This window comes from Canis lupus, chromosome 15 (assembly GCF_011100685.1).
Source record: "Canis lupus familiaris isolate Mischka breed German Shepherd chromosome 15, alternate assembly UU_Cfam_GSD_1.0, whole genome shotgun sequence".
Lineage (NCBI taxonomy): Eukaryota > Metazoa > Chordata > Mammalia > Carnivora > Canidae > Canis > Canis lupus.
In genome coordinates this window covers 44,553,981-44,568,145 of record NC_049236.1, presented here as the reverse complement: position 1 = coordinate 44,568,145, position 14,165 = coordinate 44,553,981, and the positions used below count along the sequence as shown (strand labels likewise).

Genomic DNA, 14,165 nt, shown 5'->3' with positions numbered 1-14,165 from the left:
TACAGAGAAAGAGAGAGAGAGAGAGAGGCAGAGACACAGGCAGAGGGAGAAGCAGGCTCCATGCAGGGAGCCCGACATGGGACTCGATCCTGGGTCTCCAGGATCACACCCTGGGCCAAAGGCAGGCGCTAAACCATTGAGCCACCCAGGGACCCCAAACACCCACCATATTTGTTACTGTTTTCTATTAGTTGCCCTTGTTTCTTGTTCCTATTTTTGTCTTTCACTCTTTTTCTGCCTCTTTTGGTTTTAGCTGAGCATTTTACATGATTCCATTTTCTCCCCTTTCTTAGCATTTTACTTATACTTCTTTTTAAAACATTTTTAATGGTTGCTTTAGAGTTTGCAGTATATATTTACAACTAATCCAAATGCACTTTCAAATAACATTACACCACTCATGAGTAGTGCAAGTAGCCTATAATAACAAAATATTCCTAATTCCCCCCTCTAATCCCTTGTAGCATTGCTGTCATTCATTTCTCTTATACTTAAGCATAAAAGCGTACACATACCTTTAACAGCTTGGTTTTGGACTGCAAAGGTCCTTATACATGATTTTCTTAATAACATTTTCTTTTCTCTAGCTTACTTTATTGAAAGAATAGTATATAATACATATAACATACAAAATATATGTTAATTAGCTGTTTGTGTTATCATAAGGCTTCCAGTCAACAGTAGGCTATTAGTAGTTAAGTTTTGGGGAAGTCCAAAGTTACACACAGATTTTCTACTGTGCAGAAGGTCAATGCGCATAACCCTCACATTATCCAAAGATCAACTGTACATACATAAGACACATGTGTAAGCCTATATAGTTGAATATATTGTTACTGTAATCATTTTGAACAAACTATTATCTGTTAGATTAAGAATGAGAAAAAAGTTTTTACTTTATCTTTACCTATACCTTCTTCAGTGTTTTTCTTTTCTTTATATAGATCTGAGTTTCTGACCTATTATTTTCCTTCTCTGCATAGAACTTTTAACATTTCTTGCAAGGCAGATCTACTGGCAACAAATTCCCTCCCTTTTTTTTTTTTCAATTTTTTATTTATTTATGATAGTCACACAGAGAGAGAGAGAGGCAGAGACACGGCAGAGGGAGAAGCAGGCTCCATGCACCGGGAGCCCGATGTGGGATTCGATCCCGGGTCTCCAGGATCACGCCCTGGGCCAAAGGCAGGCGCTAAACCGCTGCACCACCCAGAGATCCCCCTCACTTTTGTTTGTCTGAGAAATATTTCTCCTTCATTTTGAAGGATAATTTCAAAGGGTATGGAATTGCTAGGTTGCTGGGTTGGTTTTTTGTTTTGTTTTTTTCTCTCTCTCAGCACTTAAGTATTTCACACTATTCTCTTCTTGCTCCTGTAGTTTCTAAGGAGAAGTTGGATATAATTCTTATTTCTCTATAGGTAAGGTATTTTATCCCTCTGGCTTCTTTCAGGATTTTCTTTTTTGTTTATTTTCTTTTGTTTGAAAATGATATGCCTAGCTGTAATTATTTTGCTTGTTTTACATTTATACTGTTTGATGTTCCCAGAGATCCCTGGATCTGTGGTTTGATGTGTGACATTAATTTGTGGAAATTCTCAGTCTTTATTGTTCATATATTTCTTCCATTCCTTTCCTTCTCCTTTCAGTATTCCTATTACACATATGTTACATCTTTTGTAGTTGTTCCAATCTTTGGATATTCTGTTCTGTTTTTTGTCTTTGCTTTTCTTTTCTTTTTTTAAATATTTTATTCATTCATTCATGGGAAACACACAGAGAGAAAGGCAGAGACATAGGCAGAGGGAGGAAAAGCAGGCTCCATGCAAGGAGCCTGATGCGGGACTCAATCCTGGGACTCAGGGATCACACACCCTGAGCCAAAGGCAGATGCTCAACCACTGAGCCACCCAGGTGTCCCTGCTCTCTTTACTTTTCAATTTTAGATGTTTCTACTGAAATAACCTTAAGCTCAGGATTTTTTTCCTCAGCTATATGCAGGGTACTTATAAGCCCATTAAAGGCATTCTTCTTTTTTTTCAATGTTTTGGATGTCTAGCATTTCTTTTTGGTTCTTTTTTAGGATTTCCATCTCTCTGCTTACATCGTCCATCTGTTCTTATACGCTATCTACTTTATCCATTAAGAGCTCTTAACATATTAATCATAGTTGTCTTAAATTCCTGGCTGGATAATACCAAATCCTGCCATGTCTGATTCTGATGCTTGCTTGCTCTTCAAATTGTGCTGTTGCCTTTTAGTATGCCTTGTAACTTTTTCCTGACAGCAGGACATGGTGTTCCAGGGGGAAAAAAAATAGCTGTAAATAGGCCCTTAATAATGAAGTGGCGGGGTGTAGGGAGAGGGGAAGCATTCTGCAGTCCTATGAGTAGGCCTCAGTCTTTCAGTGAGCTTATGCCTTTGGATAGTGAACTTCCTAAGTGTTTCTAAGGTTTTTTTCCTCCCCTATTAGGTGGAATAGGGTCCAGAGTGGGCTGGAGTTGATTATTTCTCTTTTCTCTCCTGGAAAGCTAGGGTAGGCTAGAGTTTGGTATTTCTTTTCCCTCAGTTCAGTTAGGCTATGATAATACCCTGGCACATTAGGCTTTGGTAAACTAGTTTCTCCTGAGGCAGACCTTGTTAAAAAGAACATAGTACTCTGGAGTACTTCGCAATGATACTTTCCCTCTCCCCCTGCTGGAAACACTAGGGAATTTTTCACTGATATTTACTGGGGTGGCTTGGCCAAATTCCTGGCAGTAAATCTCACAGTACTCTAGGGGCTTTCCTATGCCTGGTCCCCCTGGAGTTTTTAACTCCCAGACTTGTCTGTCCTAAGTCTCCAGCAATTCATCAATCACAGTTCAGATATTCAGACCCTGTTACTGGTTCTGATGGTAGTTTCTGCTTTTGAGTGTCTGTTCTGGTAAGCTGTGACTACCTATGTTTACTTCTTCATCTTTCCAATCTTGAGGGCAGCAGTTTGTCCTGTGTCCTCACCTCTCTTATGAATCTAGAAGAGTTGTTGAGTTTTAATTCTGTTCAGCTTTTTACCTGTTGTTAGAAGGGAGGGGCATCTTCTAAGCTCCTTACAAGCAGAACCAGAAACCAGAAGTTGAGGTAAACATTTTCATGCCTGGAACATTCTATACACACAGCTTGTGCTTTTAGAATCAGGGTGAACCAAGTCTATGCTGAAATTCTAAGGCTGTAAATTTTTCTTTAAGTCTGAAAAAGCTCTGGTTTATTTTTAACAATTTTATTGAAAAAAGTTTTTTTGAGATATAACTTACATATCATAAAGTTGACCCACTTTAAGTATATAGTTAATGATTTCAGGTAAATTTATTGAGTTATACAGCCATCATCATAATACCATAATCTAGTATTAGAGCATTTTCATTATCCCAATAAGATTTCTCATGCCCATTTATGGCTAATCTCCTTTTCTGCACTCAGCCCCAGAAAACCACTACCCTACTTTCTCTATACATTTGCCTTTATTGGACATCGCACATAAATGGAATTATGTACTATGTGGTTTCTTTATGCCTGGCTTCTCTTATGTAGCATAATGTTTTTGAGGTTCATCCATATTGGAGCTATTTGGTATTTTGTTCCTTCTTATTGATGAGCAATATTCCGTTGGATGAATACACCAATTTTTGTTATCCATTCACCATTTGATAGACATAAGGGTTATTTGCAATTTTGGCTATTATAGATAATGCTGCAGTGAACGTTCATGTGCAAGTCGTTGTGTAGATACTTTTTTTTCTCTTGGTATATACCTATATGTAGAATTGTTAAATCCTATGGTAAATTTATGTTTAACTTTAAAAAAATTGTCAAAGTGTTTTCCAAAGTGACTGTACTATTTTACATTCCCATTAGCAATGAATGAAGGTTCTAGTTTCTCCATATCCTCTCCAATATTTGTTGTTGTCAGTCTTTGTGGATATTGCCATTCTCATGTGAAGTGGTATGTCACTGATTTTAATTTACATTTCCCTAATGACTAATCATGTTGAGTTCTCTGTGTATTTTGATTTAAAAAAATGAGAGAAAAAAATTCGATTAAAAATAAAGATCAGGATGCCTGAGTGGCACAGTTGGTTAAGCATCCAACTCTTGGTTTCAGCTCAGGTCGTGATCTCAGGGTTGTGCTCCATGTTAGGATCTGTGCTCAACACGGAGGCTGCTTGAGATTCTCTCTCCCTCTCCCTCTGCTCCTCCCACTTGTGTTCTCTCTCTCTCTCTCTAAAATAAATAAATAAATAAATAAATAAATAAATCTTTTAAAATAAATAAATAAATATTGATTTATAAGAAGAAAGGGGGCCTTGCTTGGCATAATACGATGGAGTCTATTAGGAATAAGTCTAGGAAGAGGAAAAGTTTTTGTCAAATGCTTATTACTATTTGTGCAATTTTATGCTGAATGAATTTTTAAACAATATATCTTAAGCTAACGTCAAATACAGAGTTCAACAATTATTTAGTTAAATTCTGGGATCCCTGGGTGGCGCAGCGGTTTGGCGCCTGCCTTTGGCCCAGGGTGCGATCCTGGAGACCCGGGCTCCCTGCATGGAGCCTGCTTCTCCCTCTGCCTGTGTCTCTGCGCCTCTCTCTCTCTCTCTCTGTGACTATCATAAATAAATAAAAATTTAAAAAAAAATTCAAGAAAAACCCACCTTCACAGCTAAAGTAAAAGCAGGTGGATAAGAAGTTTATCCTGCACAATTAGTTCTGATCACTCCATTGGCTGTGAATCTTTAGCCTTTCAAAGCTCTATAAGACTTTTATAAATCCCACAGGCCTGCCAGAGGCTTTAACTAGTTTTATGTCACCCTTCCTTTCAAGAATTATATGAGATAATCAGTAATTAGTAAATGATATGATTCTATAATACTAAAGTTTTGTAGAAAGTATTTTTGAGGCATTTGGTGGATTATGGGAAAAAACCCTTAGAATTTGTGCTAGACCATGTGTGAGGGATTTACACATATATGTCCATCTTTTACCCAAACTTGGTCATTTTTATGAACCAGAAATGTCTCTTATTTTCTTTAGTCTGTTTATGGAGAGGAATGTCAGCAAGCCCACATATGTTGGTGTATAGTTTAGCTAGTGATTTTTTTCTTTGTGAGTTCACAGTTGTCAAAATAGATCCCACAGTACAACTTAACAGTGGTAGTTTTAGCCAGCCTTTTAATTAAGGACATTTAATATTACCCTGATTTGCTAGTGTGGATCCATCTCCCTGCTTCCCATTCCCAGTCCTAGAACAATAACTGAATTGAGCACTTTTGTTGATGAAACTAACAATGTTAGTGACATCCAACAATTCTACTTTTACATATTGGGTCTTTAAATGTTGTGCCAAGACTGATGGAATGCTACAGGTATTTGGTTTCTAACAGTATGTTGTCAAGAGAGCAAGTGTAGGATTGTGAGCATCAGTGCTTTCAGAATCACATATGCTCAAGTTTAGAATGATTCTTTTAGGTCTTCTAATCCTTTAGTCTACCTACTGTGTGTCTGTTATAATATAACTCTCAGACATATTTCTGATTGAGTTTTCTTTTCATAGATGGGAGACGATATAATTTCCTACCTACCCAACTCTGAATTCCTTAAAATTCTGAGTTTCTTTTTTTTTTTTTTAAGATTTTATTTATTTATTCATGAGACACTCACACACACAGAGAGAGAGAGAGAGAGAAGCAGGCTCCATGCAGGGAGCCAGATGTGGGACTCGATCCCGGGTCTCCAGGATCACTCCCTGGGCCAAAGGCAGGCACTCAACTGCTGAGCCACCCAGGCATCCCAAACTCTGAGTTTCTTGAAATGAAAACTTCTGAACACAAAACAATGCTGGAAAGTGAAGACAAACTATTCTTAACCTTTTCTGAGAACTGTGATCTTAAATTGTATATATACAAGTTGTATATCCTTTTGTATATATACAAAAAAGGAGAATTTAGATCAAAGATGAACAACACTTAGGCGTCTAAGATAGATGTGTTGTTGGCTTGCAAAGCTGTCTTTATGGATGTTTTTCTGAAGATAGGGCCCAGAGATTTCATGAGATTTTTCAAAGTGCCTCAAAAATATGAAGTGGGGCAGCCCAGGTGGCTCGGTGGTTTAGCACCGCCTTCAGCCCAGGGCCTGATCCTTGAGACCCAGGATGGAGTCCCACGTTGAGCTCCCTGCATGGAGCCTGCTTATCCCTCTGCCTCTCTGTCTCTGTCTCTGTCTCTGTCTCTGTGTCTCTCATGAATAAGTTTTAAAAATCTTTAAAAAAAAATGAAGTGTCTTAAAGAAAGAGTTGCTAACCATTTGGATAGATGACAGAGCAAGTCTTTTCCTGACAGATTTTTAAGAATAAGGCATGTCATGGTCTGTTTATTAGTTAAAAATTACTCTACCAATAGTAAGTTTCTTGAGTGTGATAATAATACGATGATTATGTAAGAGAACATTCTTGCTTTAGGTTAGTGCTGAAGTATTTAAAGATATACTGTTATGATACCTGTAATGTACTCTCAAAAGTTCATCAAAGGAGTGTATACAAGTACAGGTATAAAGAGACAGAGATAAAGCTCCATGTTCACAAATGTAGCAAAATGTTAACAATTGATGAATCTAGGCAAGAGTAAGTGAATATTGATGGTGCTATTCCTTCAACATGGATAAAAAGAAATGAAGTTGTAAATATGAGAATAAGGCATTCTTTTTCTAACTTAATTTTATAATTATAGGTAAAGAAAGAATGCTATTATCATATTTTATAGATGGCTAACATCAGGCAGAAAAAGATTTGGAAAGCCAGCCAGTATCATCCCAAATTACTCCTAACCAAGAACAGACCTAACAGCAGGGCTTTGCCATCTTCCCATCTTCTCCCTCATAACCCGGTGCATCCCATAGGCAGACGACAGTTTGTTCACACAAGTCCACTAAAATCGCTGCAATGCCCACCACGGTGCTGACTTTTGCATCCACAGACAGAATCCATTGCAGCCACCTCCTAGCTGATGTTATGCTTGAACAGTAAAGTGCACACGGGAACAGATGGCATCTTGTGACCTTCTTAATAACAGGCTTGGCTGCCAATGTTCCTTTGTGTCCAGTCTCTGCAGGGAATTTGGAAACTGTTGCCTTACACTTGAATATTTTCTGGCAAACTTGTTTAACCATTTATAGACCGGTTCCCAATTTAAAATGGTCAGAGAGAGTAAAACAGAATTCCCAACTCCTGAAAGGGACATTGGTATTTCCTGAGTCTGGGGACCTTATCCTGGGATTGTCTGGGGTGGGCTGGCAATCACTCAGCATATTTGTCATTTTTAATGTGGTGAGGATGTAAATACGAGGCAAACTGCTTATCAGGCTATCGAGATATATTGGTGGCCAATGTGAGATTTTTTTCTTCCTATAGTTTAAAAGAAATGCACTTCCCACAGCAAGGCATACAAATGAGCCAGAAAACAAACTACATCCCAGTATTACAAGGTCCCTCTGCTGCTGTGCCGCCCACAGCAGGAGTGAATGTGGGAACCCTGCAGTGAGTGAGGCTTGTTCTAAGTCACTGTGTTTCCTCCATTGCACACCCTGGGCAACCAGTGGCTGTCGAGCTCCGAGCTCCCGAGCTCCGCAGTGAGAGGAGAGGGAGGAGAATGAGGGCACTAGATGATGACGTGAGGGAGCAGCCTGCCTGCGGCCTGGCCCCCCTTGAGTGTTGGGAGGAGGGGGCAGCTTTCCTCCGGTAACAATGGAAGGCAAACAAGATGGCCCTAAGAAAAGACAATGAAGACATTCACACCAAAGCCTGAGGAGTCTCCTTCTCCCAACAGAATGAATCTGGAAGGGCTGTATTAGGAGAAAAATGTAAAATTAGTCCCTGTCAGACAACAGGTGAGGAGGGATGAGTGGGGACAGAGCAAGAATGCCACTGCCAGTGCATATGGTAGGAGTGAAAAGCATGGGGTCTCAGGGTAGAAGCAGCTCAGCTTCCAGGCACAGGACTGTGTGGAAGAGATGGACAAGAACCTTGTTTCTGTTTGCAGGAGGAGGTTTCATTCCAGGGTTTCTCCTGCTAGCTGAGGGGGAGTAGAGCTCTTTCCTGTGGGCCCCAGTTCTGCACCTGCAAGGATGCCTTGGAGTGGGGAGGTATTCCCTGATGCTTCTGCCTGGGAAAAGCTGCCCTAGTTGTGAAGGAGCCTTGACTGGGGAGTTGTGAGTCTCTCCTGGGAAAGTAGGGGGAAGGCTGCCTGACTTGGCTATTTGCTCCTCTCTTATTCCATCCCAGGGCCAGCCTATTGCTCCTTTGTCAGGTAGACTAGAAAATCTGTAGAAAAAGCCTCTTCTATTTAAGCCTGTGCTAACCCATCTGCTTCCACCGTCACTTGGGGCCCCAGCCGCCAGAATCAATAAGCTTTGGAAATGTTCCAAAAACAGTAGCAGGGGCACATATCCCTGCGACATTATGGAAACAAGATTAACAAAGCTTGGAAGCCACAAGACACCAACAACACTAAGAAATGGGTGGCAGTTCCCCTGCCTTAAGCCCTACAGGCACCACTTACTCTTCTCTTTCCTTTCTCCCTCTCATCCTGAATCACGTTTGCCATATCTTGTTGGTACAACTGCATGTGTATTTTCAGATTAGAGGTTAGCCTTGCTGTATCTCCTTCAGTCCACTGCAGATCTGGGGTGGGGGATGAAAGAGTGTGAATAACTAAAACCACGTATACAGGCAACAGTCCCATATACTATTTATTTACTCAGTTTTTACAATATTACAATTTTATGTGCTACAATGCAGGACTCTAAAGACTGCCATTGGAAATACAAGTTTTTGTAAGGTTGCTTCTGTGAAAACTACATTCTCATTTTTTTTAAGCTTTTATTTATTTATTCATGAGAGATACAGAGAGAGGCAGAGATACAGGCAGATGGAGAAGCAGGCTCCCCTCAAGAGGAGCCCGATGTGGAACTTGATCCCTGGGCCCCAGGATCATGCCCTGAGCTGAAGGCAGATGCTCAACCACTGAGCCATCCAGATGTCCTTACATTCTCATTTTTAAAAGTACTTTATAAACTCCCTTTTGGAAGACAAATTATGAATAAGAAACTTCCTGTATAAGAAAATATGTTGAGTGTGGTGGGAAAAGTCTACAATGGAAGGTCCATAAACACCATGGTTCAACACACAACATGGAGCATCTGGTTTATGTTGAGCCCTATTCCAGGTGCTGGAGGTACAGAGACAAATAAGACAAACAAGTCTGCTCTCAGGAAACTTATGTTGTAGGAAAGGACAGAGAAAATAAACAAGTAAACAAATACAATAGTACATAGGAAGCAAGCAAGGCACCAAGATAGTAATTAAGAGGGAAAGATAAAAAATAAATAAAATAAAAAATAAATAAAATAAAAAAATAAAAAAATAAAAATAAGAGGGAAAGAGTGTGAAGGACTTACTTTAAATATTGGGGGCTGGGAAGACCTCTCTGAAGAGGTGACATTTAAACTCATACCTAAAGGATACAGCTAAGCAGAGCTGGGATAATTGCCTTCTAACAAAGAGAACATATGTGCAAAGGTCCTGAGGTGGGAAATGGCTTAGCATTTTCAAGTTACTAAAAGAAGCCAATGTAACTAGAACAGCAGGTGAGCAAAAAGGAGGGGCCATGCAGTGAGACTAGAAAGATAGGTAGGGTCACATCCGTGCAAGACTTTTTTTGGTAAGGAATTGTGATTTTATAGCAAGTGTGATAGGAAACAGAGAAGTGACATCATCATGTTTATGCTTTAAGCTCCCATTGTGTGAAGACATGACTTATAGGGTAGTCTGGTGACCTCTTACTGCCTATAGAAGTCTTGAGGTTTGGAGAAGGCTTCATAGATTAAAAGTGGGAGTAAAAGAATGGGTAAAAAAGAAGGATGTTAAAAATGGGCACAAATACTCTTGAATTAACACAACAAACTATCTTATATTGCCCTCTTAAAATATTTGGTTCTTGTAAATATTCTTCTAAACATTGTCATCCTTATAAGAGGCTATATACCATACAAAACAGTTCCAGAGACACACTTCGGGGGCTTAGAATTTGTTGTCTGTGGTTAGGGAATATCCCAAGGAGATCTCACACATGTTGTCACATCTGGGCTTGGATGTGGTCATACTACAAAAAACCTCTTCCCTAGTATAAATTACACCTCCTGAACAGAAAGAATCAAGAGGCCAGTGTACCCCCCTTGCAAGGGTAGCTTGGGCACATCCTCGAGGGCTACAAGGGTGGGAGAAGGGAAAAAGAGCTGGCAAGGTCTGCCATCTAGTCTGTATTCCACCACACTCTTCATAAATTGCTTCTGCAGGAGAGAAGCTTTAATTAAAAATAATTTGTTAGTGTCTGTCTTAGGGTGTAAGTAGAGAGAAAGTTGAAGTGTTTAGCAATTTCTGTTTGCTGTACCGCAGTTTTATAATGCTTGATATTTATTTGTCCAACCCAGAAATAAACCCACACATATATAGTCAATTAGGTTATAACAAAGAAGCCAAGGGGGAAAAAGACAGTATCTTCAATAAATGTTGTTGGCCATAAATGCCACATACAGCAGAATAAAACTAGACCACTCTCTTACACCATACACAAAAATTAACTCAAAATGGATTAAAGACTTGAAGGTAAAACATGAAGCCATAAAGTTCCTAGATGGAAACATAGGTGGTAAGCTCCTTGACATTGGTCCTTATGATGCTTTTTGGATCTGATTCCAAAGGCAAGAGAAGCAAAAGCAAAAATAAACAAATGGGACTGCATCAAGCATAAAAAGCTTCTGCATAGTGAAGGAAACCATCAACAAAACAAAAAGGCGGTCTACTGAATGGGAGAAGATATTTGCAAATGATATATCCGATAAGGGATTAATATCCAAAATATATAAAGAACTCACCCAACTCAACAACAACAACACAAAACCCCCCAAACAACCCAATTAAAAAGTGGGCAGAGGAGCTGAATAGACATTTTCCAAAGAAGACATACAGATAACCAACATATACATGAAAAGATGCTCAACATCACTAATCATTGGGGAAATGCAGATCAAAACCACAGTGAGATATCACCTCACACCTGTTAAAATGATTATCATCAAAAAGACAAGAATAACAAGTGTTGGCAAGGACGTAGAGAAAAGGGAACCCTTGTGCACTGTTGGTGGGAATGTGAATTGGTACAGCCACTAGGGAAACCAGTATGGATATTCTTCAAAAAATTAAATAGAACTACCATATGATCCAGCTATTCCATTTCTGCGTATTTACCTGAAGAATATGAAAACACAAATTTGAAAAAATATATGCACACCTATGTCCATTACAGCACTATTTATAATAGCCAAGATATGGAAACAACCTAAGTATCCATTGATTAATTATCCATTGAATGGATAAAGATGTGATATTTATATAATGAAATACTACTCAGCCATAAAAGACACTGAAGTCTTGCCATTTGTGACAACATGGATGCTAACTGAAATAAGTCAGATGGAGAAAAACAAATACCATATGATTTAACTTCTGTGCTGAATCTGAAAAACAAAACAGACAAAGCCAAACAAAAACAAATTCATAGATACAGAGAATAGATTGGTAGTTACCAGAGGAAAAGGGGAATTGGGGTGGGCAAAATGGGTAAAGGGGCTCAACTGTATGGTGATAGGTGATAACTAAACATATGGTGGTGATCACTTTGTAGTATATACAAATATCGAATTATAATGTTATATACCTGAAACTTATATACCGATTATATACCAATTTTACTTCAATAAGAAAAAAGAGAGTTTAATTTTCAGTAGGTATTGCTTTGTTCTTTGAACGTGAGAGACAAGCATGTGATAGACCACAGGAAGGAAAGCCATAACCAAATCAAATACTTGGGAAGAAAACTAGTAGTAATGCAAAAGGAAAACCACCTTAATGTGGGCAGAACAACTGAACGAACTCTTTGAAAGGCAGTTGTGAAGAAGGATTTGAGAATATATTTCCTATGATGATCATACATCCCACTTAAGGAGAGCCCACCTGATTTGCATAACTATAAATGGATATATATCTACAAAGAGACAATCAACAGACCAATGTTCATTTGACTTCATGTTTTAACTCCCGCCATTAGGGACTTCTAGCACAGTTACACCTGATAATCCAAAAAAAGCATGGAAATTGAAAAGAAGCAGCACAAGAAGAAGTTATTACTTGGCCAAATTAAATAATTCTACCTTGACGTCCTGTCACCTCTTAAGGAAAAGAGTAGTTATCAGTTAAATTAAAACGACCGCTGGAGGAGAGTGAAAAAGGCAACATGGGCCAAGTCCCTGAAGAAGTCGTCATCATGAATATGCACCGATGTCCTCTCTACCTTTCCTCCTACCAGTACTTTACCATGACAGTAGGAGAGGAGGCAGGAAAACACAGTAATACTGATCATGGAGTAGAAAAGTATTGCTTCTGTCGCTTGTGTTATCACCCTCCAGGAACTTCCACCCATCCAGCTCCAGGACTGCTCAGCAACCAGCACTCATGGGCCACCGGCGATTAGCATGGATAATCAGCATTCTGAAGGGCATGGCAAGTAGAATAAATGCAGTAGGACTGGACTCTGTGCCACTCAGGTCAAATGCACTGTCACTTTGACTTTCTGTGAAGGACGTGATCAGGCTGTTTAGTTCCCCGTACCCTGGCTCAGACTTGTCTCCAAGCTATGCAGTGTGTTTTAATTTTATGTTCATTACTAAAAGAGGAGGAAGATGGTCTTTTCTGATTTTTTAAATTTTATTTATTTATTCATGAGAGACACAGAGAGATTATTTATTCATGAGAGACACACAGAGAGAGAGGCAGAGACACAAGGCAGAGGGAGAAGCAGGATCTATGCAGGGAGCCCGATGTGGGACTCCATCCCCAGTCTCCAGGATCAGGCCCTGGGCTGAAGGCGGTGCTAAGCTGCTGAGCCACCTGGGCTGCCCAGTCTTTCCTGATTTTAACAAGCAGCACAAATAGTTAGCTGTCCTGTCTTCTTGCCTCAACAGACCATAGAAGAACACATAAAACCCACCTCAAATGTACTACTCCGATAAATCCAGGTTTTATTAGGAGAGCCAGCAGAATAGTGATTGTTTAAGGCAGTCATTAAAAACTTGTATCTCCATTATTTAGGAAAACCCCATAAGGCTGCAGGATACTTTTTACCATCCATCCTCCCCCCATCACAACACACACATTCATGTTAGACCTTTACATGCTACAGCAAAACAGATAGCCAGAATATTTTATAAAGTGCTAGGAAGTCCTAATTTGATATTTTAATTATTCGTCTTATGAAGCCTTCGAAGGTGGGACCCAGAGAGGTGGAAATTATATGGGAAAAATCTACTGTGTTTCTTCCTCAAAATCAGTGGGTGTGCAGGAGGGCCAGTTGCTCCCCTCCACAGTATGCAGTTGTCAGGAAGGGGCTGTCCAGCTGAGGAACCCACTTCTGAACTCTCTGGAATCTAGGTGGAGCCTTGTGGGTACTTCTGCCATTGGAATGTGAGCAGGAGAGATGCATCTCATTTCCAGGCTGAAGTGGTAAGAAAGCAGGTGTGCCTTCCCTACCCTTTACAAAGGACTCTGGCTCCCCAGGGGATGGTGGAACCCCAAGATAAAAGGAATCTGTGTCCCTGAATCCTTATGTGGAACATTTGTCTGCAAAATACCTACTTTGGCCTTTATGTGAAGAAAAAAAATGAATTTTTATTGTGTTAAACAACTAGAATTTAAGATGTATGTATTATAGCAGCTAGTGTTATTCTAATTTAACTAAAACAGGGTGGAAGTGGTTATAGATTAGTAAATACAGTTTACTAGGTGGCGGTTTAAAGCTTTGGTTCTCTTCTTAGTTTTTTTAATGTACCCAGTAAAGCTCAGATTACATTACCTAAAGCTCCAAACTCTGGCAGAAGGAACATTCTGGTACTTATATGGAAGAGGACATTCGGGCCTTGGAATAACTCATTTTTAAGAGTGACAGATCCAGAGTACAACATACTCGTTTTCTTGCTAAAGACACTTTGCCTTTACTAGGCAAATGGAAATGAATGGACTAGAG

General features: G+C 39.5%; 1 protein-coding gene across 38 annotated transcripts in view; it reads right to left on the bottom strand.

Annotated features, from left to right (window-relative positions):
- The window catches only part of C15H4orf51 (chromosome 15 C4orf51 homolog), a 100,445-nt gene that overhangs the window by 80,330 nt on the left and 5,950 nt on the right, over positions 1-14,165 (bottom strand). For 7 of the 38 annotated variants that reach the window (XR_005370782.1, XR_005370785.1, XR_005370776.1 and 4 more), the window contains 2 exons: positions 8,589-8,710; positions 6,871-7,136 (listed from right to left, as the gene is read on the bottom strand). The exons of 21 other annotated variants lie outside the window; for them this stretch is intronic. Coding sequence is in view for 4 of the 17 variants with exons in the window: in XM_038558925.1 (XP_038414853.1) it covers positions 8,589-8,710 (122 nt within the window). In the remaining 13 variants the exon portion in view is untranslated. Of the gene's footprint in view, positions 1-6,870; positions 7,137-8,588; positions 8,711-12,991; positions 13,053-14,165 lie in introns of those variants that run through there. 10 more of the 38 variants (XR_005370774.1, XR_005370770.1, XR_005370765.1 and 7 more) reach the window with 4 other exon arrangements.